The sequence below is a fragment of the Fimicolochytrium jonesii genome (assembly GCF_025526975.1).
Source record: "Fimicolochytrium jonesii strain JEL569 chromosome Unknown EV422scaffold_6, whole genome shotgun sequence".
In the NCBI taxonomy this organism is placed as follows: domain Eukaryota; kingdom Fungi; phylum Chytridiomycota; class Chytridiomycetes; order Spizellomycetales; family Powellomycetaceae; genus Fimicolochytrium; species Fimicolochytrium jonesii.
Genome location: NW_026515673.1, coordinates 1 through 26,595, shown reverse-complemented (window position 1 = coordinate 26,595; position 26,595 = coordinate 1). Strand labels below are relative to the sequence as shown.

General features: G+C 54.8%; 9 protein-coding genes across 9 annotated transcripts; 5 read left to right on the top strand and 4 right to left on the bottom strand.

The window, feature by feature from the left end:
- Positions 1-22: 22 nt before the first annotated feature.
- EV422DRAFT_381103 (uncharacterized protein) lies at positions 23-765 on the bottom strand. Its single transcript, XM_053066777.1, has 2 exons — positions 200-765; positions 23-105 (listed from the first exon to the last, which is right to left on the bottom strand). Exons 1-2 carry the CDS (start codon positions 534-536, stop codon positions 80-82), a joined length of 363 nt encoding a protein of 120 aa, XP_052927032.1. The 5' UTR covers positions 537-765; the 3' UTR covers positions 23-79.
- EV422DRAFT_381018 (uncharacterized protein) lies at positions 766-3,944 on the bottom strand. The gene is made up of 5 exons (XM_053066774.1): positions 3,743-3,944; positions 3,375-3,683; positions 2,973-3,038; positions 2,658-2,899; positions 766-2,593 (listed from the first exon to the last, which is right to left on the bottom strand). Exons 1-5 carry the CDS (start codon positions 3,849-3,851, stop codon positions 785-787), a joined length of 2,535 nt encoding a protein of 844 aa, XP_052927031.1. The 5' UTR covers positions 3,852-3,944; the 3' UTR covers positions 766-784.
- Positions 3,945-4,229: 285 nt separating this feature from the next.
- Positions 4,230-5,164, top strand: EV422DRAFT_381047 (uncharacterized protein). The gene has a single exon (XM_053066775.1). It carries the CDS (start codon positions 4,390-4,392, stop codon positions 4,933-4,935), a length of 546 nt encoding a protein of 181 aa, XP_052927030.1. The 5' UTR covers positions 4,230-4,389; the 3' UTR covers positions 4,936-5,164.
- EV422DRAFT_504925 (phosphatase 2C-like domain-containing protein) lies at positions 5,113-7,167 on the bottom strand (the record flags this gene model as incomplete). Its single annotated transcript, XM_053068456.1, has 7 exons — positions 5,113-5,151; positions 5,216-5,256; positions 5,449-5,665; positions 5,770-6,661; positions 6,739-6,827; positions 6,902-7,050; positions 7,116-7,167. 7 exons carry the CDS (start codon positions 7,165-7,167, stop codon positions 5,113-5,115), a joined length of 1,479 nt encoding a protein of 492 aa, XP_052927029.1.
- A 6,961-nt stretch (positions 7,168-14,128) lies between these two features.
- EV422DRAFT_380965 (uncharacterized protein) lies at positions 14,129-15,594 on the top strand. The gene has a single exon (XM_053066773.1). It carries the CDS (start codon positions 14,296-14,298, stop codon positions 15,448-15,450), a length of 1,155 nt encoding a protein of 384 aa, XP_052927028.1. The 5' UTR covers positions 14,129-14,295; the 3' UTR covers positions 15,451-15,594.
- A 719-nt stretch (positions 15,595-16,313) lies between these two features.
- EV422DRAFT_585349 (Nicotianamine synthase) lies at positions 16,314-18,071 on the bottom strand. The gene is made up of 5 exons (XM_053073444.1): positions 17,457-18,071; positions 17,224-17,395; positions 17,054-17,178; positions 16,850-16,995; positions 16,314-16,747 (listed from the first exon to the last, which is right to left on the bottom strand). Exons 1-5 carry the CDS (start codon positions 17,794-17,796, stop codon positions 16,637-16,639), a joined length of 894 nt encoding a protein of 297 aa, XP_052927027.1. The 5' UTR covers positions 17,797-18,071; the 3' UTR covers positions 16,314-16,636.
- Positions 18,072-19,114: 1,043 nt separating this feature from the next.
- EV422DRAFT_380939 (uncharacterized protein) lies at positions 19,115-19,721 on the top strand. The gene has a single exon (XM_053066772.1). The coding sequence runs from the start codon at positions 19,313-19,315 to the stop codon at positions 19,664-19,666; it is 354 nt and encodes a 117-aa protein (XP_052927026.1). The 5' UTR covers positions 19,115-19,312; the 3' UTR covers positions 19,667-19,721.
- Positions 19,722-21,339: 1,618 nt separating this feature from the next.
- On the top strand, positions 21,340-23,384 carry EV422DRAFT_380883 (major facilitator superfamily domain-containing protein). The gene is made up of 4 exons (XM_053066771.1): positions 21,340-21,610; positions 21,678-21,873; positions 21,947-22,549; positions 22,621-23,384. Exons 1-4 carry the CDS (start codon positions 21,494-21,496, stop codon positions 23,190-23,192), a joined length of 1,488 nt encoding a protein of 495 aa, XP_052927025.1. The 5' UTR covers positions 21,340-21,493; the 3' UTR covers positions 23,193-23,384.
- A 1,171-nt stretch (positions 23,385-24,555) lies between these two features.
- On the top strand, positions 24,556-25,677 carry EV422DRAFT_380878 (uncharacterized protein). Its single transcript, XM_053066770.1, has 2 exons — positions 24,556-24,628; positions 24,701-25,677. The coding sequence occupies exons 1-2, from the start codon at positions 24,624-24,626 to the stop codon at positions 25,425-25,427; spliced, it is 732 nt and encodes a 243-aa protein (XP_052927024.1). The 5' UTR covers positions 24,556-24,623; the 3' UTR covers positions 25,428-25,677.
- Positions 25,678-26,595: the final 918 nt, after the last annotated feature.

Genomic DNA, 26,595 nt, shown 5'->3' with positions numbered 1-26,595 from the left:
ATCGTACCCCACATCACCCGGCGGTTCGGGTTTCCCATGCGGCGTTCCCGTACTTTCCCCCCCACCCCTTTTGAGCCCGTCACCCATAACACACAACACACAGACGTCCCCCGGAAACACCCCCGGGGGGCACAACGCGCAGGACAAGTGGACCCGGACTCCTCACCGTAGATTCCCATAGCCTAGGGACGCTCGCGACCGGCGCACGGGCTTTTTTCTAGCATAATGCCTTTGTTTACATTTTCGTTGTGTGCTTCTCTGATACGCTGATGCAACCGTTTTATTGTTCCCATTTTTTGTTTTTTTTTTTTCGCAAACTTGCGTTCAGCCCGCCCCCGCGGTGTATTCGAAGGCGGTTGAGACATGGAGAGCGGTTCGTTCACTAGATACCGTGATAAGGAAAAGAAAAAAAAAGACGTTTTTCGCCGACATGTCGATAAAAGCTGTGACGACGCTGCGAGGTTGATTTCGTTCATAGTTGAAACAGGCGAGCAAAAACCCAAAAATACGAATTTTAGAGGGGGCACAAGAGACATAATTCCAAAACATAATCCAGGGATGGTGGAGGCGACGAATAATCATACAGCACGTCGGGTGCGCGCAGAAGCGATGGGATGCGGGATTGGGGCTGGTGCGAGAGGGCATGGAGATGCGTTTCCAGGGGAGAGGGATATGAATTCAGCGGGCGGGCGGGAGATAGACCCGCAGCCCGACAGGTTGGCGAGATCCGGTAGAGCAGAAAGTTGACGACGGTGCGTTCCGCATCAATCTCGTGCCCCCCCCCTCAAGCAGTAGAAGCCCTAGCCCGTTCCCTCCGTCCCCCCCTCTTCCCCCGCTCCGCGTTCCTGAAATCCGCCTCATCCACATCCACCAACCCCTGACACGTCAACAACCGCCACCCCTTCCCCGTCCTTCTCACACTCTCCTCCGTCACATTCTTACACTGGCTCACATTCAGCATCCGCAGACACCGCGCGTACCTAGCGAGATACATGATCCCGCGCTCGGTTACTTGGATGCAGCCGCGGATGGAGAGACGCTCGAGTGCGCGTAGGCCCTGGGCGAGTTTGAGGAGGTTGGCGTCGGTGACTGCTGTTCCGCAGAAGGACATATCCAGTGCGCGCAGGTCCGGGCACCCTTTGACTAATTTATCGGCAAAGTCCTCCGTGACCGCGCAACAGAAGGAGAGAGAGAGGTATTGGAGTCGATGGCAGGATGCCGCGACGGAGGTGACGGTTGTGTCGGTGAGGAAGGAGCAGTCTGAGAGGACGAGTTCTTGGAGTGCGAACCCCGTTATTGGGACAGGGGAGGCGGTGAGCGGGGAAGGGGTTCCCCAACGGGACTCTTCGTCGTTTATCATGCGGTCGGGGTCGAGTTGCATGGAGAAGCAGCGTTGGGAGGCGAGTTGGGTTTGGGATGTTGTTGTGTCGTCTTCGTTGTCGCTGCCGTCGGTTGTTGTGGGGTTCCCGTCTTGTTTGGTTGTTTCGTCGGGGGAGGGTTGGGAGGCGATCGCGACCCAGTTGGCGAACCCGTCGTCGCGGATCCCCGTACATCGCTGGAGGTTGAGACGTTTTAGAGCCTTCCATTTGACGTGTTTCAGCACTTTATCTGAGAGGAACTTGCAGTAGGATAGCGTCAGACACTCGATTTTGGGACACGCGTCCAGAACGCTGAGCACGCCGGAGTCGCTCAGTTTCCTGCAGTTGCTCAGATCCAGTGTTTGCAGCTGCACGCACATCCGCGCCATGCTCGCCAAGCCTGCGTCGGTTATATCCCATACGCTGTTCAGCGACAGCGTTTCCAGGCCGGACCCGGCATAGTGAGCGATCGCAGCGAGCCCTTTATCAGACACGCTCCAACAGTTCCTCAGACTCAAGCTACGGACAGTCTGCCCGCAAAAGCATACGACGTTGCCAATCACCTTATCGTCGATGCGTTTATGCCACGGTGATAAATCGACGTCGGTGGTGAGTTGCGCGCGCGGGTCGAGGAGCAGGCGGAGCAGCTGCATGCTCACGAGACGGATCCGCATCCGCGCCCGGAAGTTGAGGTACCCGAGAATGCGGGTCATGATTTCCCGGCCGAGGATGCCGTACTCCTGAGATGTGTTCGGTGATGGTGACGAGGAAAGTGCGGGGGAGATGTCCATGCCTATTGCGGTTGTGCTGCCCTGCGTTAAGATCGAGGACACTTTCGCGACGTGTTTCTCACACACCTCGTGCCGGTCATTCGCGGATTGAGCGAACTGCATCAACCGGTCGTCGGACCACACCGCGACAGACGCTCTCCGGCGTCCACCATACCGGTTCGCGAAATTCGCCGCCATGTTGGACGGTAAAGTGCCCAGCCCCTCCGACGCAGATTCCGTCGGCTCGCTCGGGGGTTGGACCCCGCTGTGTGCAGGCTGCAAATCGGGCAGATCTTCCGATATCATGATGGGGGAGATGGAGAAGTCGTCGCAGGATCCAAGGCCTTGCTTTTGCTGTAGCGGCCTGGCGGTGTCTACTCCGACAATGCCGATGCAATCGCCGGACTGGCGCCGCGATGCTGCTCGTGATGCCGATAGCTCCCGCAACGATCCGCTTCGTTCAAACTGGATGGATGTTCTGCGTCATTACTAATGCCTTAACTTTGATGGACGGCCCCCGTCTCCTTACCTTCAAGGATTCTGCCGAATTTTCCGAACTCCTCGCTTCCGGCCGTATCCCCGCTTTTTCCTGCTTTGCCCGTGTCTCTTCCAGTCTCTGATTCGCTTGCCCTCGTATTATTTCTGCTATCTGCGGGTACTTTTGCAGTTTGCACTGCAGATTCTCGGAGGTGACGATGGCCAACGCGCATTTGGTTTTGGCGGCTACTGTTGCCGTTCGTTTCATGTTCAATAGTACCCCGATTTCCCCGACTATGAACAGATTCCTGACATGAGATGATGCATGCTCAAAAAGAGTTTCAGAATCCGAAGGATAGACACTTACAATAACTACCAGGTCTCAGCTCCGCAAAATTTATTTCACCATCCTCACTGATAACTTTCACGATCCCTATGGTGAGTGAAGAACGCGTGAGCGACAAACCCATCAAACCATCATCCAACAAACAACCCATCAACTCATCAACCATCAACCATCAACCATCCATCAACCCATCATCAAGGACGACGGGGGTCTAAAATAGCAACCGTTCTCTGTCGCTCACACTAAGAATGGTGTTAGGGGAATCTTGCGCCTTTGGCGCAATGTCGTGCTCGCTCCGCTCGCAAAAGCTCTGACGCTCGCTGAGGCTCCTTAAGAGTTGCGGTGAGGGGAATCCCGCGCCTTTGGCGCAATGTGGCTCGGTCCGCTCGCACTCCCTCGGCCTCACACGCTCGGGCGACTCACCCTTAATGAGAAAAAACATTGCTCTCGCCTTCTCCCCCTCCTGAGTAATCACATCCCCAGCACAAAAACTCCTAACATGCACCACATTCGAGAGTTCGGTCAGAAACTCGTCAAGTATGCCCGAACTGACAACCTCAGCGTTTATGGCGTCGCGTGGGAAAAACGGCAAATTCCGCAGAATCTGTTGGAGGTTGTGAGGCAGACCGGATAGCGAGTCTATTTCGGGCAGGACACAGAAGGAGCTTTCTGACACGGTTGGGGTGAGTATGGCGGGAGTGCCGGGTGTTGAGGTTTGCGAGGGCATCTGGGCTGGCGTGGGGATTAGGATAACACGCCATCGGTGGAGGGAGAATTGAGACAGGACTTACCGACGAGCGAGGGCCTTGCGAGGACGGCCTTCCCTGTGTTTTGCGAGTTTTGAGCCATAAGAGCGCTGTGGACAGCGGTGAGGGAGGGGGGGAGTGGGTTTGCGGTCATCGTGTGCTGTTGCTGTTGTTGAGTATTTGCGAGTCTTCGTCTGCGTTCAAAAGCTCACAGCCGTGACGTTGCTTTCATCACCCGCCTCACGCGTGTTTGCCCTTACTGTAGGAAGGACTCCCTCTCCCTTGCAGCGGAGCTTTCTTCGGAGGACGGAACCCAGCAGGAAGAGGAGGAGGCAGGCTGATGCTTACTGTTGATAATGTAGTACATATGTAGTCCGCAGTGGCATCCTTATATCTATACATATGTAACATTGTGAAAGGAGCACGCCTGCAAAGAACAACATAACAGCGACGCACGGCTCGATGCATTCCGTGTATATCTAGACCCAAGCTCAGATGATTATGCTGCAGGCAGACTTTGCGAAGCCATGCCCTTCCTTGCATGCATATGGAATGCCCAGAGGTAGCCGGAAGGCGCAAGTGTCAAGTCATCTTGCCCAACGCGTTGACCGACTTCACTTAGCTTCCCGGTCATCACCACCCAACCTCCTCATCCATCTTCACACCCCACACCCCGCAACAACCAAAAAAAAATGTCATCACCCTGCGCATTCCGCGCCCGCCCGCTACTAACCCGCCGCGGCCGCGACCTCGTCGGGCACCCCCATCCCCGAAGAAGCCGTCCAATGAGTTCCGGTACGAGCACAAGCCCCCAATATTCACCGACCCCGACTTTATCTGGGTTTACAGCATCCGCGCGCCTTTGCGGACGCCATGACCCCGGCCGGTCGGACGCTTTGGGGAGAACGGCGGCGGCGAACCTTGTCCTATGCGGTGTCAGTTTGATTTGGAGCGTGGAGGGGTTGAGGGTGGGTTGCGAGCGGTGGCTGAGAATGCGTGAGGTTCCACGAGCCGCGGCGCAATGCGGGCCATGCGATGCCGGGAGCGTGGGTGTTGAACTGCAACCAGCGAGGCGAGGTGGCACCGTGCCAACGCCCGTGCGCCACGCGATGGACAAGGACAGATCCAGTCGGTACCAATCGCTGGGTTGGCGACAGTTCTACCCTGGACGGCGCCCGAAACGACAGCATGCAAAACCCGCGCATGCATCCGCCGGTGCGTACGCCGGAACGGGGTGAGGTTTGTGGAAGGACAGTAAAAGGATGTGGATCTGCCGGTTTTTCGAAGAGTTTGGAGGCGCTTCGCAGATATTTTACCCCCACGCCCATGATAGGACGGGGGAAAGCTCAGATCTAAGCACGCATATTAGTGAGATGGGAAAACCTCAGACTTTGATTCAAAAACAAGACCTCAGCTCAGATCGGCGTATTGGGACCCAGAATAGCTTCGGAAATCTCACTTTTCACATCGTATTGAAATGACAGACTGGGTGGTAGATATTGATTGTAGGAAGCGCACCAGCACGTGATGTTTACGGAGCCAGAACCACCAGGACCGTTCTGTAATACCATCACGGGAAGCAAATGCTCCCTAAGTGACGCCCCCCTCATTCTCACTCCGCCCCCCGCCGTATGACGGTCACCCTCTCCGCCGACTCGCGACGCTCTCAATCCGTTGCGCTCGCGATTCGCGGGTGATGTCCACCCCGGCCGGGGTGTCTGGTTTCGGCTGCTCGTCGGAGGGTTGCGTACCGGGTGTCGTTCCGCTCATCGATTCCCGAGCCGACGGTGTTGTAGATGCAGATGATGTGGAAGAGGAGGATGAGGACGGTTGGGAGGCGCTCGTTGGAGGACCCATCCAGCCCGGCAATCGCACGATGGTGACCGTTTTGTTATCTGTGGACCCGAGCGAGTCGGAGAGTTTGATGACGGCGTCGCAGGCTTGGGCTGGTGTAGGTGCGTTTTTGACCTGTGCAGAAACAAACACCACCTTTCAGTCAAACATCCAATGTATCCCGCTACATGGCACCCAAACACACGAAGCAAATCTGCAGTGACTCCCTGAAAACCCACCACATCACAAATCTCCTGATCAAACGCGACGCCACTGACGCCATCCGTAACAAGACACAGGAACGCCGCGTTGTGCCGGTGATCCAATGTGCGTTTGACAATCTGCGGTTCAGCGATGACTCCGCCGAATTTCTTGAATTTGAGGTCGCCGAAGCAGCGGGAGACCGCGAGGGCGCCTAGGACGAGTTCGGGGGGCGATGACGAGGAGGATGGGTCAGGTTGGTCTGCAGCAGAATCGGACGAGGAACACGACGTTGTTGTAGACGATGGAAACTCCTTGACGGCCTCCCCACGCCTTGCTCGATGATGCGCAGAATCCGTATCCCCCGGTCCATCCCCCTCACTCGTCGGCACCGGCACAGCAGTTGTAAACCCGCCCAACTGGGTAATCCTGGCCTTCTCCGATTCCACGCTTGGGACATGCGCGGTCGTCAGCGGGTGCGCGATGCCTTTATCCCCGGCGCAGAGGAGGATGCGGGAGTCGCCGAGATGCGCTATGAGGAGGTCCAGATGGATGGTTTGGGTGTCGAGGGTGCGGGCTGTTGCTCCTGTTGACGATGATGGGGGGGAGGTGGTCTCGTCCCGATGGATGGGGCGGATGACGACCACCGAGGCCGTTGAGCCGACGCTATCCGCGTTCCCGTCATGGGTTTTGAAGAACTCCAACTCGGCTTTCAGGAACGCGACGTACAGGCGCTGTTGCAGGGTGAGTGGGTCTGTCCATTTGGAATGTTCGGTGGTGTGGGGCGGTGGGGGGTGGGTTACGGATAATGGACGGTTGTAAAAGGTGGAGAGCTCGGTTAGCGTGGACTGAAGATCGATGGAGGTGACGGTGGAGAAATGGGTGTGGAGGTGGGATTTAAGGTATTCGGAGCATTCGCTACCGCCGTGGCTTGAGGAGCGGGTTTGAGATGGGATGCACTTAGAACCTGGCACCCCGCGAGAGCACCACATTCCTCTCTTACATACCCATCAAATACGGCAAACCAATACACATCAAGCGTCGTATCGGGATCCTCAGGGCACGGCACTTGGAGGAGCGCGTAAGAGGATCTATCCTAGGACCAAAACCGCCAAATTCCAATCGTCAGAACCCGCACATATAGAGTGCAGCGCTTCAACTGGCAGGTACCTCGTTCTGCTCCCGATCGCCTCTGTCGGTCTTTGTAGCCAAAAGTCCAGGGGACTCTTCAAGGTGAAGCCTGAATGGTGGGCGTTTGGTAGCGGCTGGTTTTGACTCGTCTTTGGACACGGAGGAATACGACCGTGGTTGTGGAACAGCTATTATCAACTGGGTGCTAGTGAGACGTTGCAATGGCGGTCTTGATGATGGGCGTCGTGCATACAACCGCCCTGTTGCAACACGTTGAGTCGGGAGACGCGACCGTGACGAGACATGTTTGAGCATCGACTTCCGGGGCGAGGGTCTGGTGGAGGGACAGCGACGGTCTTGTTCTAGAGGCCCGAGGGTCGTAGCCGGCGAGTACTGTAGCTTTATGAGTCTAGTTCACGGTTGTCATGCAAACAGGCGCAAGCGCAGGGAGACGGGCACTCATCTCACTCATGGCCGGATGATGCCTTTACAGTAGATGGCCAGATATCTGGGTACGACGCGACGAGGACACATCACGCTCAGCGTGTTCTCCAGTAGCGATGACGCACCAGTGGCGTTTGCAGAGAGAGCTCCATCCTCGTTTTATACAAGAGATGCGAAGCGGGCGGGCCTATAGAGACGCATGCGAAGATTAGGCGTGAAAACAATTTCGCCGTCTGGCACGGAGGATTAAGGGTGCGCGGGATTTGCCCATCCTTCCGTCTTTGCTGTGACTAACGTCTCTTTCTCTGCTCAGTGCACGGTGCGGTTGCTGCATCCTACCCTAAGGCAGGCACGGCTTAGGATGCAAGGCAGTACGTGCGGGGTGAGAATAATGATATCCACGTGCATATTTTCACCATGGGCGGCACGGTCAGACCTACCGCAGCTCAAAAAGCGCGGACAGGCAATGGAGCTGATCATTTCAATGGGCTACGACGGAAGCAACCATCTCCAACCGTACTTGCTCAAGATTGCCGTACATCACAAGCGGCGTCGGATCCCAGTAGAGAAAATTCATCTCGGCACTCCGTGGATGTTGTCATCCGTGCCAAAATCCTCTGTGCTTTTTGCGTCCTCCTTCGTGGCACTCACAGGTCATGCGGAGAGAGTATGGATCCCTTACTACCAGTTGTTGTCGGCAAAAGAAAGGGAGCGTGCGAACGGATGCAGATGCTGAGAAGTCTTCGTTCGAAGTCAATCTTAAGACGGGAACCCCTTAAAAGGGTTAAACATAGTAAACTTAGGGAATTGCTAACGACGCTACCCGTGTTTGCTATCCACCCTACCCTCCACTTCACACTAGAGTATGTGTGCTTAAAGGGTAGCGTGGATAGCAAACACGGGTAGCGTCGTTAGCAACTACCTAAACTTATGAATGACTTAAAACGAGAATCAGTTCGATAATAGACAAATCACTGTCGAGGACGGCGAGGGCGTACTAATGACAATTCCGGATCAAAGTCCTCCACAGGTACATCTCCGGCAATCCACTCCACCAAATCTTCCCCCACCTGCCACCCTCTCTAGCCCAGATATCCTCTTCCGTGTCCGGATCGGAGGCTTCTGGGTCTTCCGTAACGGCCGCCATGTCAATGCCAATTCGCTAGTCGTCAATATATCCCCAGGGCGCGTTCGTGTCCGGCGGGCGGTAAGCTCCTTGCGTTCTGGTGATGCTTCCCCAATCACCCCCTCGGCTTCCACGTTCGCTTTGGCTTTCCCCACCGTGTTGCCCACCGCGCACTGCCCGGGAAGCGCCTGCGCTGCCTGATGACCCTGTGGCGCCACTTGCACCTCCACGCCCCCTGTCTTCCTCTCCCTTTAGTTCGCCAGTTGCACTTACAACCACACCACCCCTGCGAGCGCAATGGTATTGTCTGTGCCTTGCCCAGAAAAGCGCCATTTCATCGTTCGTGATTCATGGGATAAAGCTCTGCTCTCCAGCAACTTCAGGAAGGCGAGCCCCAACACCGGGAGGTGGAGAAGGCGTGAGGGCCATGTACTTGATGTTGTTTAGGCTTTCAGTGCCGACGTGATGAAGGCGAACTCGGACCGGATGGGTGAAGTTGAGATAGGTGCGTTTCAGAAATGGGAACGGTGGTTCCGTCGCAAGTGTTCCTTCAGCATCCACGTCGGGATAGGGCAAAGGTAGGAACCGACGGTGCTTAATGGCTTCTTTGCTGGTGGTGGCGAGGAAAATGGTCCCAATATTGGTGCTTGCGACGTACTCGACGATCCACCGGTCGCTACTTTCATACGTACGGAGGGGATCTTTCCAGATCCTGGAGGACAGCGGTGACTCCAGCTGCACATCAGGATGAAACATGGCGCTTACCTTGTAGATCTACCCGACGACAAAGAGAGGCGAAGCGGGAAGCGGCGCGGCCATCACGAGAGTCGATAGGTGGGTGTGTGAAGAGCGAGGGGTTTGTGTGTCGATTCGTTGGCTGCCACTGCAAGTCGCGAACGTGGCAGGCGTGATTTTTAACTGGATATCTGTGTTGAAGGCTGCGCCCTCTGGTGCGAGGAAGACCAGTCCCGACAACTGGAGAAGACCGAAGCTGCCAAGCAGATTGGCCTGGGGAAGGCAAGACTGACAAGAATGAGCTGCAGACCGATGAGAGAAATAGCCGACAAACAAACGATATCCAAAGTGAGCTCAGAAACGAGCTTCGGAAAGCGGAAGAAGCTCGAGGAAAGGCGGAACCCAAATCGAAGGAGCTCGAAAAGGCAGTGAATGACTATAGTAACTGAAGTACGGTTCCGAGTGGCACTATGCCCTTCGTCCAGGCTATAATGCGCCGTTTGGGTTGTGACGGACCGGTGAGGGGATAACCTAACGTCCCATCCTTGTTACTGACGCGATAATAGGTTGAGCTCATCTTCACATGAGCATGCATCTCATCCCTATGCCGCGCTAGTTTACCTTGGATCATGGTCCGAATCTTCAAAGAAGCCCGGTAGGGAGAAGAGTAACCACATGTGGAGCAAGCGTTTAACAACAAATCTTCTCCCCTCCCCAGGCCGAATCTTCTGAGAGCAACAAGTGGGCTATGCAGGCGTAGCTGCAGAATCCCGGATTGACGACTGCCGCTTCCGAGTCATTATTTAGTTGCCAACCCGATCTGCTTTTGTCCTCCCGCGTGACCCTCTTTTCCACGGCCGCCTGACGGTTTTCTGTGTTGATTTGGTCCAAAAGTTGTACCATTCAACCCTTGTTGCCATTGTTCATTGTGTTAGGCTGAGTGTCCGCCGGAGCACTTTTGGCTCCGTAAACGCGGGCGCAAGAACGTTGCCAGCGGTATTCACAATCATACTCCGCCCAACGGACACACGTATTGCCAACTTCCGTATATGCCGGGCAACGAGAATCAGAGAGATCGCCTCTGCGCAGACCGGCTTCAATTGTTGCCAGTCGTGGTGGTATTCTTTCGGGCGGCCAGAAGGAGAAACGATCGATATGGGCATGTCGTGTAAGTTGGTGAGTGTGGTGCCCGCTGCCCGGTGTAGTTCTGTAATCCTATAAAAGGAACGAAGAGGGAAAAAGGACGCCGGCGTCCGTAAGGCTTGCTACGGTCAAACTCCGCCAAAAAGGAATAGATATAATGGTCCCTTTCCGCCTACTGGCCGCTTCGGCCTTTGGCGCCCTCGTCGCCTCCGCTCAGGCCTTGCCGGACTTCAAGACAATCACACTCGTTGGTGATCTTCAAGTTGCCGGCGGATGTCCCCAAGTGTGGGACCCCACTTGCGTACAGACACAGTTGACCCCTCCTACCCAAGATGGAGTATGGAGAATAACCGTTTCCCTACCCGCTGGGACGTACAATTACAAGGTCGCCGCCAATGGAGGCTGGACGGTGAACTATGGACAAAGTGCGTATTGGATCCATGTGGCGAGTGTTCTTGTCGCTTTCCCTTGTTTTCTCATACCCTTCCGTTCTGTTTTCCCAGAGGGCGAGCTTGGAGGTGCCAACATTGCGCTCAAGTTGGACCAACCGAAAGAGATCGGTTTCTTCTTTGACCAAAACTCCCATTACGTCTCTGACACCTTCAACACCGCCGTTGTCTCCGTCGCCGGGACTTTCCAAAAGACTCTAGGATGCACCACCAACGATGACGTCTCGTGCTTGGCCGCATACGCCGTCGACAAATCTGGCACCGGCACCTACGCCTTCAACTCGAAAGCCATCCCTGCCGGCACGTACACCGCCTATGCCGTTCTCTCCGCTAAAGACACAGTGCCCAGCACCAAGACCGACTTTACCGTCACCAAGACCGGTGCCGAAGTTGCGTTCGTTTACGACGCAGCTAGCTCCCTCCTTCTCGTCACGGTCGATGGCAAGATCTCGAGCAAGTGCTCGACCATCGCCGGTGCCCACGACAACTGTGTCGTCGCCGATGCTTTACTCCACAATACACGCGACGATGCACTCAGGGCCCCGCAAGGCGCTGTTACCGTCGGACAAAAGGTCAACGTCCGTCTGCAAACTCGCGCCGGTGATGCGACTGGAGTCCAGGTGCAGTTCGAATCACTCGACCCTGCCGGGAAGGCCGGCACCGTTGCAGCCAAGGTGGTCGCCGCTGGCGTCGACTGCTTTGGTGACGACAACCTTTCGGCATTCAAATGCGACGTGTGGGAGGCCCAGCTGCAATCCCGCGTCCCCACGGTACTCTTCTACCACTTCAAGGTGACCGATGGAACAGCATCCTACGTGTACGGTGACGATGTCGCATTCGACAACGGCGTGGGCCAGTGGGCGGTCGCTAACCCCGTCAACAAGTTCGCCGTAACCTTTTACCCCAAATCCTTTGACAAGGAGGCGCCAAAGTGGATGCAGAACGCCGTCGTCTACGAGATCTTCCCGGATCGATTCCGCAACGGCGACGTCAAGAACGACCCCGTCCCGTATGTGAAGAACCGCTACACATGGAAGGGCGGTAACGCCACTTGCACCACCTGCGGCGAACTCAGCGAAGCCGAAACGCTGCACTCCTTCCCCCAAGGCTGGACGGATCTGCCGGAAGCCGGCTGCAACAACTGGCTCGAAGGATGCACCGCGGAGACGAAGGGCTCGTACAACCGCGACTGGTTCGGCGGCGACCTCAACGGCGCCAAGGAGAAGTTGGCGTACATCAAGAGCTTGGGCGTCACCGTCGTGTGGCTCAACCCCATCTTTGACGCCGCGTCCAACCACGGCTACGACACCCGCGACTTCACTACCGTTTCCGAGTACTTTGGCGGAAACGAGGCCCTTCAAACATTCGTCGACACGGCCGAAAAAACTGGCATCCGCGTCGTCCTCGATGGTGTGTTCAACCACGTGGCCAGCGACTCTAAGTATTTTGACAAATACGGAAACTACCCCGACTCTATTGGCGCTTGCGAGTCCGTCGATAGCCCGTACCGCGATATGTTCATGTGGACCAATGACCCCAACGGGCCTTGCGTCGGCGAAGACGGCAAGCGCAAGAACTACTACAGCTTCCTTGGCTACGATACCCTGGCCACGCTGAACAAGTCCAGCCCGGCCGTCAAGGATCTCACCTACACCCCAGCGGCCGATTGGTTGAAAAAGGGCGTCGCAGGGTGGCGCCTTGACGCAGCTTGGAGCGGGACCTACACCGACGATTACTGGCCTGGATTCCGCAAGGCTACCTACAGCGCCCGTCCGGACACGTTCCTTGTCGGCGAGGTGATGGCTCGTGAGCAGTGTCTTCCTTTGCTGTACGGTACCAAGATGGACGCTGGCATGAACTACCGTTTCCGCGACGCTGTCATGGCGTATCTGATCCCTGAGGAGAACGGCGGTAACGAGGACCCGGAGGAGTTTGCCAACGGGCTGGAAGCCATCCGCGAGGATTACGCAGACCGCACGTATTTGGGCAACTGGAATTTGATCGGGAGCCACGATTTCCCTCGCTTCCTCTGGATCGCGACTCCCGGCAAGGCTTCTCGCGCTGAGCGCGAGCTCGACGCCGCCAACGTCGCCGTCGGCAAGAAACTTCTCAAGATCGCAACCACTCTCTCCTTCACCGTCCCCGGCACACCGATGATCATGTACGGTGACGAGATTGGCCAGAACGGCGCCCAAGACCCCGATACCCGCCGCACCTTCAACTGGACTGATATCGCAGGGACCGCCGCCCCAATCAACACCGGCGCCATCGGCACCGGTGTGCTTGGCCTTCCCAAAAATGTATTAGACCTGATCCGCCCGTCCATGGAACGCAAAGTCGAGACCGCCGACCCCGCCACCTTCGGCCCCGCCGGCGACCACGCTATCCTGCACCACACCGCCGCCGTCTCGCGGATCCGTCAACTCTTCCCCGTCTTCCGCACATCCGCCGCCCCCGTCTTCCTGCTCGCGGACAAGAAGCAAAAAACCCTCGCATACCTCCTCCGCGACGCCCGCGCGGGTTCCGCAGCCGTCGTCGTCGTCAACCGCGCCGCCGATGCCCAGTCCATCACAGTAGCCGTCCCTGCCGGTCTCCTTCCCAATCAAACCACATGGGTCGACGTCCTCGCCAACCGCGGAAAGGTCGTCCACAGCACCAGCACCACCGACAACGCCGCCGTGACAATCAAACTGGACGGCCTCTCCGCCACCACCTTGATTCTGTCCGGGAAATTCGACAGCCCCTCAAAACCACACGTCGCGGAACGGTGCAACCGCGCAGCCGCTGGCCGCACCATCGCCTTCAAGAGCGACCGCGGCGCAAAGTCCTACAACGTGTACCGCTCGGTTGTCTCCGGCGGTGGATACCTTCGCGTTGCGACCGTCGTTGATGGCGTGTATGCTGCTACCCCGCCCAAGGCTGGCACGTATTACTACATCGCGAGGGCTGTTTCGGCAGAGGGCGTGGAGAGCGAGTCGTCGCGGGAGGTTGCTGTCAAGGCGTAGAACGGGAGAGGACGCAAAACTGTTCAGTTCCGGACTTTAGACTTCTGTTTGCTTTTGCCCTCATTACAATAGCGCGAGCCGTTACCGCGGCGTAGGTACGTAGTATATCCCCGCACCACCACAATAGACATCAACGCCCCTTTTTGTAAATTCGCGTACGTAGAACCGGTACATCTCGTCACCGCGGTGTACTTCATGGCAGTTCATCTTGAAAAACAACAAACATACTGCTCTTAGACTTCAACCGCAGAGTGATCGGGAGCTCTGATTGTGACAAAGGGTTGGGGAAAAACGCGGGAACTGACAACGAGATCTGCCATGACGAGGAGACGGATGTCGAACGGCCTTCTTATTGGTAAACGCCGAATGAGGGTTTGAAGGCGACTGGAAACGTACGGAGCACCTCGTCGCGGGCAACTCCACCGAAGGCTTACTCCACTCGTCCACTCGCAAAAGCTCTGACGGGAACCACCCACTTCGTCGCCGTGCTGACTGGAAGGAAATCCTGACGGAGAACAGATAGCGACTAGAATGTGCATCGTGCAGGCGGGCAAGCGCCAACCGGTCCACGTCTCAGACACAAATATCTTCGTATGCGAGAAACCCCGAAAGGACCCCGCCGCCCTGCCCGAGCAGCTCACCATCTATGCCAACACCGTCGGCTTCGAGCGCGAGCCCGTCGCCATGATATTGCCTATGCCCGCCACCTCCGAGCACGGCTGCGAAATGGTGAACGTCAAGAACATTGACGTCTTTACGCCACTGAGAACACACTTTGAGCCGAAACGGCCAAAAGCGAGGTCTGTCGTCAAAGGTGCGAGGTCCGCTCCTGAAAGTCAAACCAAGAAGCTAGAAATCCGCCGTTGCGGCGCCTACCGCTACAGCGTCGTTCCCACTCTGGAGGATTTTCATCGGCTCGAAGACCACGTTTTTAAGATCCAGGACCAAATCTTCACTCTTCTTCAGCGGCACTACAACATAGATTTCAGCTTTCTCGTCTGCATCATCGATAACGCTGGAGCGAACCAGCCGGTGGCGTATGTGCATCCCTTGCGAGACGGCAAACTGTTTATCCCTACCCGCCACGAGCATGGAGATCAATCGCACGGCCCCACCAAGTCACATAGAGGGAGGAACGGTTTACCAAAGCCTCCTGTGTGGAAACCATTCCGCGAGGAGTATCGCATAGGGAAAGACGGTCAAAAAAGGACTGTGGAGCCCATGGAGGAGAGCAGTGAAAGGGACGATAGCAATGATCAACAAGTGGATGAGACCGCACAACTTAACGGAGACGAGAAAGAGTTGGTTACCAGCGAAGAAAGCGAGAGCGACGCAGACGACAGCCATAACGCTGCTCAACCCGCTCCCAAGAAGTCGAAATCGGACAAAGCCGACTGGGACCACGCCATCTACATCCTAAACACCACCCCACCCCCAAAACAGGGAGTCCTGCACCGCGCAAACATCATGCCTGCTCCACAGGACTTTATAAGTCTTCCATTCGACTGGGGCCCATTGCTTAAATACGTGCCTGCGCCAGTGAACAAGCAGCTGTTCCATAAGATCGTTATGAGGGGCGATCATCCGAATGATGATATATGGGTGGAGGTCGCGACACGGAAACTGGCCGACGAGCCAGTCGTCGGACCGGGCGGCCTGCTGAAGAAGTTGGCTTGTTGGGGTTAGAGATACCGGATTGCATTCAACCGGGAGAGTCGTCGTGGGATGGCTTGGATAGATGTCGGATGGAGAGGATGTTACATTCCGATGACTTCTTGGCACGCCCACACTGTTGCGGCGTAGTCACCGTTCCTGTGGATTCCTTCAAATCGAAGTTAGACGCGGAACCGCAAGTGCCGGCTGAGTTCGTCGTTTATGGCACACAATGCATGCATAAGATGAGCTTCCAATCGTGATGGTAGTACTTCATCGAAAGGCTATGCCCACGGATATGGACCTCGGTACAGAAACGCAATGCTGGCAAACTTGGACTGCGAGCGAGGGCGCAGGATTGCTGGAAGGCGAAGCCGAGGCCCCATGATGCTCTATGGAGCGCGCGACAGTGATGAGATTCATTGCCGCGAGAGCATTTGTCTGACAACCCAATTTCGTAACCCAAACCGATATACGACTTTACGCCGGTCGCATCATACGGTCACATCATACTCAATACGATACTTTACAGCAGCGGGCGTTGAATGTTATTTCCTGTTTCTTTCACTTTTCGGTGCCGCATTATCATGTCACAAGCTCAATACATCGTTGATTGGTCAGTTGGGTCTCACAGTTGCGCAACGCGGCCCCGGGCGAGCTACCATATTGATATCGACGCACGAGCGCTGTCATTTTCTTCTTCTTTGAACTCCATGTGGCAAGCTCAATACGATTGCGTAGTGCGGAGCTAGGATGGATGTGTCCGGGTTGTGCAGCTTTGTGGCGACCGTAAGTTTTGCTTGCGTGTGCGCCGTCGTAACCTTGGAGGGACCCCATGCGAATTGCCTACGAGTTGTAACCAGGGCGGTACGCGCTTTTGTCGACACGCCTCTCCGCCCATCTGAGATTTTCAAATTTATGTCGTTTTTGGCTCAGATCAGCACGGAATCGAGCAAGAACCGTTCTATGAGGGTGATCTTTCTCTGTTGCAGCTTCCATCATGATGCCATTGTGTGATGGATGTATGTTTGCGGTTCTAAACCCTGTCAATGCGTCTAGAGGACGTTCGAAATGTCTTCCGGCGAACCAGGGTTGTCAAGTCTCTTCTCGTAGTCGAGGATGGGTGAACATAAGGCCGCAAAATGCTTCATTAGTATGTATTCGGGTCGTTTAGGGATACATTTAGAAGAAGAGAGGAATACATGGAGCAATGACGTTTTCAAATACAGGAAGCAATGAGCACTGAATTGATGATATGATTGTGCGGATGCATAACGAGGAGCGGCTTGAACCCTTTCAGGTGACATTCCGAAGACCCAACATCAATGGGCTTTTGGACCGGGGGGTGGAAAGGAGAAGAAGAGTATGTAAGTCAAATTTGTTTTTCGTCCAGATGGAGTAAAGTGTGAATTTGGCCGCAGAGAAAGCTTACCGAGTATAATAAAGTTCTGAGGGAATGAGCGCTGCGAGCCACCAAGAGAGCCCCCGGACGTATCGCCCTGTGAAGTCGCTCCAGCACCTTACGCTTGGTATTCACGTCAAGACCGACTAGAGCCGCAAGGTAGACGACGTCAAACGCTTTCAAATTGAGATCTTGCGAGGTCTGCAAGTTCAAATGACATGACCGAGGACACACCAGCGAAGTCGGGGTCGTTGCGGAGTTTGGGGTCGGCGACGAGTTGGGTGCTGCAGATCAAGGCGTCCATACTACAATCGATGTTGTGTACACAATGGGGCTGGTTATAGGATTGAATGGGCGTCCTTCCACAGTAGCTTTTCGCGCCGGTGGGTGCTCGGGCCAGCAACTCGCGGGCGAGGCAGATAGAGGTCATGGGAAGAGGCCCCGAGCCGAGGAGCACGAATTTGTTCGGAGCCGGTTGGGCACGAGGCAACACCGACGAAATTGCGTTCAATTCCATTCTGGTCAGATCAACGTAATTCGAAAAGTAAGGAAAGTCACGGAGTTGGGGGCGGGATTCTAGTGTTCACAACGAGTGTCAGCGTACGTACGATCGGATACTTTACTCAACAAGACTTACCGAAAGCTTCCCCTTGACGGAGGATTCTTCGAGACCAGGACATCTCTAGCTGATACTCGCCCTCGGCGCACATATTCCTCAGATGAGGAATGATGCAGCAGATTCCCGGATGAGCCAAAATTCCATGAACGATAGTATCAGGCAGATGTTTTCCACACAAGCCGACGAGCTCGCTAAACAATGCATTGACTTCCGCAGTAGGGGTGAGCGAACGCTGTTCTGAAAATTGCTGGTATACATGTAGGACGGCGTAGACAAGAGTGTTGCGAGCTTGCACGGTGGCGGTTGCGTTTGCCGATGTCTCGGCGACCAGCTCCTCGAGATCGTCGTCAGATAGCATTGCGGCGTATATGAGTGAATGAGACTGGACTTTGTATGCTTACGAGGTGGGTGATTTCCAATGCGACGAACTGGCGAGTCGCCCAGAGAGGATGTTGTATATCCGGCTGGCGAGCACGGCAGTCACTCGTTTTCATCCATTCATCGACCAAGCATCAGTGTGCATACTACGTTGCGGTGCTTTAGAGGTGGACATTGCTGTTGTGGGCCATGATTGGCGAGAAATGACGATGCCCGACGCCCACGGACGAAAAACAGCAAGAGGGCCGCAAAGGTTGCTGCGCGTCGCGTCGATTCCGGTAAATTCAACGATGGACGAAGCAAAGGAGGCCCTCCCGGGTTACGACACCCCCATTCCGGAAACTACATACAACATGCCCCGGATCCACCCACTGCATGCAGAGCCGATTGCATGTGCACATGGGTGCAATCTGCGGAGCTGTGTCTGCACAGAAAAATGACAAAAGGCCTAATGAGCGTTGACTTGGTTGGAGCCTGGCCCGGTGGCCCCTCTCTGCGGTCACACGTGAAGAATGCCGGAAAGAATTCATGAAACGTAGCGTCGGGTTTCCGGACGAGGAATGTCACCCTGCCATCCTGTCCAACTCCTACATTCGCGCTCTACGCTCTCCATTTCAGAAGCAGCTTTAAATCCCGACGTGCTCCTATAAGAACACACATGTTGGCTTGATCTCGATAAGCCGTGCGTGGAATCGCTTCCATCGGCAAAAGACCAACAAGCAGGAAATGCATGTCATTGAGATGGCAAGGGTTGTAGAAATAGGAGCTGGAGTTGATTGGAAGGTAGAGCAAGGTCGAAGGTCAGAGGACGTAACCGCGAAAGGTATGGGTGCGTCTCCGAAGCCCTCCAAATTGCATGGTACAATCCGAAATGCAGCTGTTTAACCGACAAAGCCTGTTTTCGCTCTGCAGAGGAAGACGTCCGCCCGGTTCACCTAGCGATGGAAGCTGTCCCTCCTGATGAGCTGGGAACCTTCATCAAGTCGAGGACGCGGCGTTTCAGTTCTTAATGGAGCTATTAAAGGCCCTTCTTGCGTTCGGCACATCGTCTCATCGAAGCGAAAGTGTGGTCGAAGCGCTCGGGACCGTTCTTCATCATCTTTTGAAAGTGAACTATCTCCCAACATGCACTCTCTTGGACTTCCAGCCAGCCCGCTTTGAGGCGGGTTCGGTGCGGAAGGGAAAGTGGCACCAAATCATCAAAACTCGCCGCGGAACCGATTTCCGTAAACTGCACAGAGAGATGGACGTACGACAGTACGGGCTGGAGTTGCGATGGATACAGAATACGAAAGCTGCGTGGAATGAATTCTGGATTGCCTCGGATTACCCGCTGTCGGCTTCTACGAGTGCAATCATGTTCTTTCATGGTGATGCGTGCGACGTTGTCTCGGGCTTATTCGCGATTACACCAGCGGCTATGCGCTTCGTAGCCAACAGACATCCTACTCTCTCGGTGAGTGGCTTTCGACGTCTAAGTTTGCCATCACGTTCGTATGCTTGTACTGAACTTCCCGTCCTTCTGCTTCTCATCCATCCTACTCTCATCCGTCGTAACGATGCTCCCCGGATACGCCGTCACGGCATCCGTAGTTGAGATTCTCACAAAGAACGTCGTAGCAGGCGCAGCGAGATTATGCAATACCACCGTGTATGAAGCAGCCATGGCGTATGGCCTTACCGCGGGACATCTACTCTATCACGCGATGATTGGTGCCGGGTTCGAAAGACGGCCGAGCCAGGCTTCGCAAGAACGAATCTGTGGGAGTCAGCAGAGTATCACCGTCAGCAATTTTTGGCTGCTTCTATGCGTGCCGGTGTACACATCGTTTTGCGCAATGTATACTTGAAGGTGGAATATTAGCGTCAACGTGGTCTCCAAGACAATGAATCGTCCTGACATCTACGATGCTCACATGTGCCAACTATTCTCTCCAGGCTCCATTTCGCCAATGGTTCGTCATGATCCCCAACACGGCACTTGGGTCCCCTGCTGGTAATCTATGCAAGCGTGTCTGGCAATCTCCTCCGAAATCAACGCCTTTGCGGCGGCTCTAACGATCGGGTTGCTATCGAGTCGATATTCACGCTGGACGGATAATATGCTGTTCAATGCCATCAAGGCGGGAGTGTTCGTACAGTTCCCCGGAAGCTGGGGCCTGCGTGGCATGTTGTCGCTGGCATATAATGTTCGTTTCCCCGACGTCGCTCTCCCATTGCTATCCTGTTCCTGACGTGATGAATCTTTTTCGCTTCGCCCAGGAATATGACAGAGCTCTTTACTGGAACTATGCTATCTCTGTAGGCATCGGAAGTGCTTTATAAGTGCTCCCTGAGTATCGCTGCCATACGGTGGGGAACTCATCTAACGCACAGGCAGGCTCTGCCCTCCCACCTCTTTTCTCACGCTTGTCGTCGCCGATCCCTCAGACTCATCAGCAACTACTGTGGTCTGCGGACCAAGACTTATGAATCGAGGAGTCACTTCGACTGACTTTTAAACGTGGGTTGACATGAATTTATCGCTCGATGTACTGGAGCGAGGCGGTTCAGCATGCCCTTCCCTCGTGGCGGGTTGCGGGACCACCCAACCTATAAATGCTCCAGAATTGGTAGCTTCACCTGTTTTCTGCCGAATATCGGGCATCCGTGCGAGATGACGATCCCTTCAACAAGTATTAAAGGAGGGCGATTGCATGTACTCCTGTACTTTGACATGTAGAGCTTTATGTTTTCGATATAAGAAAGTCCTACTTTACCCCCCGTACAAGAAGTAATTTAGCGAACTTGCTGTCGAGTCCCGTTGTAGGTGACCTCAACAACCAGCAGGGCCATCAGACAGGTTCAATGGCATCGGTGGGGGCAGGCAAAGTGAAATGCGTCCAGGTGAAGAAGCTTAAAATCTGCAATTGGTGAGTATGACCCTATGGCCACTATCGAAAGCGAGAAGCGATGTACTGTACTCAAATTACCCCACGACCGAAAACCCCTCATAATGTTAAACGTCAATCCCGGCCGGAGCTCGAAATTATTGCGATCGGCGCAACCTTAAGGTCATCGCCGTGCCTTTCTGGCGTTTGGCATGGGGCGGCGTACTGTACAGTACTGTAGAAGCCTGAGAGATCTTAAAACATCCACTGACCATCACGGGGTGCAGGGAGGTGTGTGCAGCGCAGCTGGTCTCCCGTCAGAGTCGTCACGCGCCTTCTCCGCCTCTGGACGCGTGCAACTTCGGCGGCCGCCGTATTGCCAGGGAGGAGGGAGATTGAATACTGTACTACCCCCGGTCCATTCGACGAGGCAGCACAGATTGAATAAGGTTGCTTGGCGCATGATGATAAAAGTGACAATCTGTATTAGCGAAGGCATATACCGTCCGTATATTGCACATGATGCTGTAAATTTTCCCTTCAAAGCGATGCCGCCACATGGGCTTCAATATATCAGGGGATGAGTGGTTTTGCGTATATCTGGCGCAAGCGGACGTGCGGAGCTTGCTGGTCAAGGCGGACGTGCGGGGCTTGCGGGTCGAAGCGATATGGTGGTGGGGAGAGCTGGCCAGGAGCAGCCTGGTGATAGGAAAATGAGGCATAAAAGACATCGATGGAGACCTGTTGCCACAGTTGCTACACATCAGTTCACATCTAAAGATTCCCCAATACTATACATCAAACGACATGGTCACCCAAGAGCCTACAGCGGTCGGCGTTCAAGACGCGAAAAAGACCGACCTCCTTCAGGTACACTCGCAGGCGACTGTAGTTGACCATGCGGAGCTTCTTACCGATTCGGAGGTAAGCCTCAGCGTCAAAGAGTGTCATGTTGATCCAGATTCCACCGTAAATCTCCCTATGGTCATAGGCAGAACGTCGGCTCCTTCGCAAGTTGGATCTGAGGATAATGCCGATCCTCTTTGCAAGTTATTTCCTCTCCGTGGTAGACCGTAGTAGCGTTTCGTTCGCGAAGATCTCCAACGTGGAGAAGAAGCGCAACCTGCAAGCCACGGCGAACATCAGCGAAGAGCAGTTCTCAATTGCGCTCGCTGCGTTCTTCGTTGGTACGCGAGATATGCTTTCCGCGTCGGGGTTCTACCTTTGAATCTAATGGATGCCCTCATTCTCCCATGTCAGGTTACATCCTATTCGAGATCCCGTCCAACCTCGCCCTCAAGAAAGTAGTTGCCCCTACGTGGATTGCCCGCATCATGGTCAGTTGGGGCATCGTCACCACTTGCCAAGTCCTCATCACAAAGCCCTGGCACTTCATTCTGCTTCGGTTCCTCCTTGGCGCATGCGAGGCCGGCTTCTTCCCCGGTGTTGTCTATTACCTCACCTTTTGGTACCGCAAGACTGAATGCGCTAAGCGCATCGCCGGCTTTTATATCGCCACGTCGGTTTCCGGCGTCGTAGGATCAGCCTGGGCGTATGGAATGGCTCAAATCGATGGGCAAGCCGGGTATTACGGATGGCAACTTCTCTTTCTCACAAATGGCGTGCCCACAATCGCTCTGGGATTGTTGGTGTACTTCATCTTGCCGGCGAAACCCTCTGATGAGAGCAAGTGGCTCACTCCTGACGAGAGAGCTCTAGCCTGCAACCGTCTTCGAGTTACCGGAGTCAGTGACAGCCAGTCGAAGATCGACAAGAGGGAATTTTGGAAGGTCTTCAAGGACTACAAGAATTATTTGTTCATCGTTATGTATTTCAGCGTAGTGATGGCCGCCAATGCACTAGGTGGGTGTGAATCTTTCGCATTTCTGAGGCGCTGCGATATCCAATGCTGACGGCTCCTGCATTTTCCTCAGGCCTGTTCCTCCCGACCATCCTTTTCATCCTCGGCTATACGTCATTAGATGCCACTCGTATGTCCGTCGGCCCTTACGCCGCCGGCGTTATCCTCACTATGGGCATGGCCTACTTGTCCGACCGCACACGCCAACGCTCAATCTTCATCATGATTAGCGCTCTCATTGGCGTTATCGGTTTCGCTATCCTCGCCGGAACGCCGTTCGCGGACAAGACCGGCAAGTACGTTGGATGCATCCTGGCCGTTGGCGGGGTGTTCAGCGCCATTCCCCTGGTTTTTGCCTGGCTGTCGGCGAACATCCATGATTCCACTTTCCAAGTGACCGCCATTGCGTTTGTTTCGTCTGTCGGAAACCTCGGATCGGTCGTTGCGTCATACGCACAGTATAAGGACGACAAGCCAAAGTACGTGCGCTCGCACATGATAAATTGCATCGGTCTCGCTTTGACTGTAGTTGTCGCCGCGGCGTTACGAATCATCTATGCGCGTAAGAACAAAAAGCAGCACGCTGCTCGGCAAGATAGGGAGAGCGCAGATGGTGAGATGAATCGTCCGGCGTATGTTCTGTAGGGGACCATTTCCGTTCTTCCCCGTTGCTTAGTTCTCAGAGATCATCACCGCGAATCCCCCGATGTCATTGTGAGCCAATTACGTCCACTTGTATGCGCTTTTACTCGTGAGTGCTGTGTAAATAGTCCCTACCGTTCTGTTTTTGTAAATTTTTTTTCTTCGAAATGTCGAATCGTTTTGCTCCTCACCACTCTCTCCTTATCTGCTCCACTAGCGAGCCCTTTCGCTCGGTGTTCAGGTCAACATCAACCTGTACTCCTGTCCAGCCGCTATCCTGTCTACAGCCGCTCTCCGGCGGGCCATAGCAAGCGCTCGTCGCTCCGCATCGACCCGATCTCCACCCGAGATAAACTTGATAAATCCGCTGTTGGCTTTCTTTCCCGATGGAGGTTCGGACGTGCAGCTCCCACGTAGCCGCATCTCCTCCCTTCTTCTATCCCCTATACTTCCCCACTCTTGGCGTATCCTCTACCTTCTCTCTTGTTCCGTGCTCTCTGCTTGCCCACACCTTCCCATGCCTTCCCAGAAAAGCACAAATAGCCGGCTCCCCTCCGCTCCCCATCCTGATTCCCCAGCAGATCAACACCAGTTCTCCCTAGTCTTGTTCTTGTTTCGGTCTAAATACTGGCTTTCCAAGAGTTATGGAGAACCCGTACAGCACCCTGTCGGAAGTTCAAACTGACCGCGTTCTGATTGACAGTTTTGAACAGTCTGCCTGACATTCCTCCCATCCATAGTAACCCCCGTCGATCATCGACCAAGAACAAGCGCAAGAAACGCTCCATCAGCAATAGTTCATGAGACATCTCGAGGTAAAAGTTAAAAGCTCTAAATCGAAGGCGAAGGGTCTCGCATCGATTCCCGGGCATCTCCATCCGGAGCCCTATTCTCATCCCGAGTGCGATGCCCTGATTTTGAGCAGGTCACGGAGGTAAGATATGTGGTGGCCGACTTGCTGCTGTGATGGACCCGCCCCCGTCCCAACACAAAAATGGCCCACGCGGGACTTTATGTGAAGCACGCACCGGTAAAAGGTGCCAAAAATAGACCTAGCATGCAAGATTGAAAGATGGGACATGGCCGGTAAATGGGGTGGGGTAGTAGGATTTCTGTAGCAAATATTCGGAAGTGTTCCTCAAAAGAAAAATAGACTGCAGAGGACGTGAGGAGACGTTTGACGGGAGGCCCCGAACTGATTGCGGCGCGCCGACGCGTTTTTGTTGCCGGGGCCCGTGTGCGGGCTTACGTCAGCAGGGCGCGCGGTGCCTGGGGCGTACGCGTCAAGGAGGGGAAAGGTATGGTGCAGGGAGCTCGACTAAAGCTGCTGGACGTGGGCACACCACTCGGCTCGGACCCCCTTCCGCACTCTATCCTCCTCCTTCTTCCCCGGCGGCGTATCTCTTCTGAGAGCGGGTTTCGGTCTTCTGCTCTATGAGGTAAGTGGATGGGCCAAAAGACAGAAGACCCTGATCTCATCCACCGGAATGGATTCTCCACCGTCTATAAAGGGCCGAGGGTCGCAACCCTCAACTCCCTCTCCGCCTCACCAAAGCATCCAGCATCCAGCAAGCATCGCACGCACAAATCTACTATTCATCTCTACACTCCACGCAACAAAAAGAACCTCACCCCAATCCTCCAACAAAACCGACAAAACCAAAAATGAAATTCCTCGCCACCCTCCTCACCGCCACCACCCTGATCACCTCCACCACAGCCGTCTGGACGACCCTCGAAGGCTCTAACTGCTCCACCTGCTCCGCCAACTCCTGCATCTACCGCATGACTGACAAACGCTCGGACGACCGCATCGACTCTGACCAAGAAGTCGCGTGCTACCGTGGCCACGTCGTTCTGCAGCGCTCGTTGACCAAAGGGACAACGGGAGTCCCGCACTGCCGCATCTCGTTCCAGGGCCCGGGTGAGGACTGCAAGTTGAATGGGAAGGGTGGGGGCTGGAACCCGGCGGTCGCGGCGAGGAAGACTTTAGGGTTTGATAAGCCGCAGCAGGTCGGGGCCGTGTACTTTTCGAGGGGATGTCGGGCTGGAGCGACGATTAGGAGCGAGATTAATAACTTTTGTATGCCTGGGCGGAGGGATGGGAATGCGACGGTGGTGGAGGGTGATGTGAATGTGGAGGCTTTTGATGGACCTGAGGAGGATATCGTTGGGGATTTTGTGGGAGTGGATGGGGAGGAGGAGACCGTCGTTGAGGAGGAGAGCACATCCGAATAGGACATTGGTATTGGTTTTCCCTTCAGTCGGCGGGTGCTCCAACGTATTCGTGTGCCCCCCTCCCTTCCCCCGTTTTTCTCTGTAAATCATAGACACCTTCGTAGATTTCTCCATTCTATATTTGATTTTTATATAGCTGTTTCCCACTCCTCATGTATAGCCTTTTTGTGAATAGCAATTTCCATTTTTCTCTCAAAATCTCCCTCTCCCATCCTCTTGTCGCATGTGTGCTGGGAAGGAAACACTCGTGTACGGTAACTTTATGTTTCGGATATGCTTCTCAATCTTGAACTTGGAGTCGAAACGTGGGTTCCCGTTCTTCACTCAGCGCCGCAAACGGAACCCTACACAAAGTGGTTGACGTTCCCTCGTTGTGCTGTTGTGCTGTTGTGCGGCAACCGCTAGTCGGAAGCGCTGCTCGACCTTTCACATGGTGAGATGGACGTCGATGTGGGCCTGACGAATTTTTCTTTCATTTTGTGAAGACCTCACCTCGGTTTCCACACCACCTGCACCAGGGCTCGGGCTCTGGACGCTAAAGACAGCGTAGAGATTCCAGCCTTTTGACTTAGGAAAGGGAGGGTTATGGATACTCGACGCGAGATTCTATGCAGGCAATGCATGACGCGCATGTCCCAATGGTCGAGCTACCCGTGCCAAAGGTCTCGTATCATACTCGACCCGGTACTTCCCGCGGTGCGTGAAGCCGGGCACTCTCTTGCAGAGAGTGGCGGACAGTCCAACGCAAAGGACAGTCCAACGCACTTTTCTTTGGGTGTTTGTGGAACCCAAAAGTCAACGACAATTTCCGTACTTCTTCAGGTGTGCAGGCAGGCCGGTGACTTCTGCTGGTGGCTATGCTCGGGATGATGTGTCCTTGACGCGTCGTACCCAGACTTTGGGGCACTAAAGACATCGGACCATCCGCAGCAAAAATCAGCTAACCCTTCTTAAGAAAAGCTAGAAAAGTGCGTTGGACTGTCCTTTGCGTTGAACTGTCCGGCACTCTCTGGAAGAGAGTGCCGCCGGAGCGCCCTCGGCGCGACTGCGGGCGAGTATGATACGAGACCTTGGCACGGGTATTGGCGTTCGTTCCGCGAATGTTCATTATGAAGCCATCGGCCCATGCATCTCGAACGGCAGTACTGAACAGCACTCGTTCTAATTA